At 39.2% G+C, this 2097-nt stretch overlaps 1 protein-coding gene across 1 annotated transcript in view; it reads right to left on the bottom strand.

Annotated features, from left to right (window-relative positions):
- LOC118329927 (ovochymase-2) overlaps positions 1-2097 on the bottom strand; it is a gene marked incomplete at its 5' end in the record, with an annotated part of 12283 nt that overhangs the window by 4316 nt on the left and 5870 nt on the right. The window contains 1 exon segment of the mRNA XM_035664279.1: positions 1815-1895. Within this exon segment, the coding sequence (XP_035520172.1) occupies positions 1815-1895 (81 nt within the window).

A 2097-nucleotide genomic window follows, 5' to 3' on the forward strand; every position in this document is an offset into this window, starting at 1 on the left:
GAGGAAGAAGAGAACTAGTGGAAGACAGTTGAAAAGAATTAAGCATCAGAAATCAGCATCAAACTGAATTTTTCAGTTGGGACTCATGCGAAATTCACAGTCTCAACAAAAAATACTGCCACTTTTGTCATGTGGAAACCCACCAGCATATATAACCCAGTTTGAGTCCCAAAGCTAGAGTATAAAGAAACACAGATTAATAATAAATCTTTGAGGAAAAGAAAAATCTAGATGTGGAAAGAACTGCAATATAAAAGATAAATAGAAGAGTGTGCGAGAAAAGAGTTCATAGAGCAAATGACAGGAAATGAAAGAGCAGCTTCACTGTCTTTCTCTGGAGGACACACACACACACACACACACACACACACACCAAATCTGTGCGTTTCTCAGGTCCTGTTGTCACCACTGGCAGTCTGTTGAGAGATTCTGTCTCTCTGGACGGGATCAAGATGAGCAGAAACACCCTGAACACACAGTGCAGGAACTGAACAGGGAAAACTATGTTCTGAATGAGCATGCATTCGTTAGTTTGAATGTTTGTATGTGCACTCACAGTATGGAGATTCAGCTGCAGAGTAGAGGATACAGAGGGTGTGGTGAGGATCTTAAATAAACTGGAAGTTTTTCCTGGGCGGATGCTGATGTGTTTTTGAATTGATGAAGCGGAAAGCTGATATTTTGTGCCAGTATGCACCTCACCATTGTTAAATTTGACCAATTTAATGCCAGAATTCTTTGTTTCGTATCTATAGCAGGAGTCTTTTAAAGTATGCCTACAAGGGTGGTATCAATCTTCTGATCTAGCTCTCTGCAAGTACAATGAAACCAACAAAAACACAATAATTCCTATAGTCAGTTATACATACCAAAACATACCTGTGACTATTTACCATACCAGTTCTGCCAATAGATCCTCCTCAGTGTTACACACTGGACCTTTAAAAACCTCCCACAGTCAACCAGTGGAAAACAGAACTACTATATTTCTTGTGTTGTTTTCTTAATGCTGAAGCTCTTTTCTTTTTCTAATTTTAAAATAGCAGAAAAAGGGAGCTAGCAACAAAACTTTACAACTGGGACAACTGTAAGTGAGATTTTTTCTCAGTGGAGACAGACTAAATTATACTTCTGTGTAATTTCTGGCGGTGCTTGCACTTGCAGTATTTAGTTTGGAGGACTAATCTCTCAGAAAATATTAAGATAAAGATAGAGGAGAGAAAAGAGTAACAATATGGCCAGTGTAAAAACAACGCTGAATCATCTCATCCTCATACTGTAGGTACAACTAGGTCATGTATTTTGGGGGGTTTGCACCTATTTGTCAGTTTGCAGGAGCAAGTGTGTCATTCTGCATCTGAAGTCTCAGCTGTAACTCCAATGTTAAATGTCACATTGACATTCTAAATGCCAGTGACGTTTCTGCTTTGTTAAGCCAGTGACAGCACTCGTGGACTGCTAAAACTAAGACAAAACAAGCTGTCTCTCCTCTATTTGATTATTGTTTTGCTCTTACACAAAGGGAGCACGTTCTCTAATGTGACCTTCATTTCCTCAGAGAGTTGCCACTGGGAGCTGCTGAGCACCATCTATTTCCACCGTTGACTGCTATGGCTCCATGCAGGAGCTGAAATGTCAGTGCCTTGCTTGAGAACTCAAGGACTCAAGGTGAGATGGGTTACTCATTCTCTTTCACTTACATAACATTTTCCTGGGAGCCAGGATTCTTGTCACCACAAACCACAAACCTTAAGTCAACACATTAAAATGCAAAAGAGGCCAAAGAGAATGCAAAGATTTAACAAACCACCAACCATATAATTTTAAACCTTCTCGGTTATCTCTCAGGCCATCTCTTCGACTCTCTGCGCCGGTTGTATCCTGATGACGGAGGTCTGCAGAAAAACAGTGGATTCCATTTCTGCCAATAGATCCTCGTAAATGTCATACACTGGACCTTTAAAATTAGTCAGGTTTAGTAGTTTTATTCTGTTTTTTACAGTTTTGCTTGTTTTTGTATTTCTTTTGGGATTATATTTTTTAGGTGTACTAGTACGAGTTCAGATACATAGTATTCAGATATATGTTTGTAAAATT

Source organism: Morone saxatilis, unplaced genomic scaffold (genome assembly GCF_004916995.1).
Source record: "Morone saxatilis isolate NCDOM2014 unplaced genomic scaffold, NCSU_SB_2.0 Contig2, whole genome shotgun sequence".
In the NCBI taxonomy this organism is placed as follows: Eukaryota; Metazoa; Chordata; class Actinopteri; family Moronidae; genus Morone; species Morone saxatilis.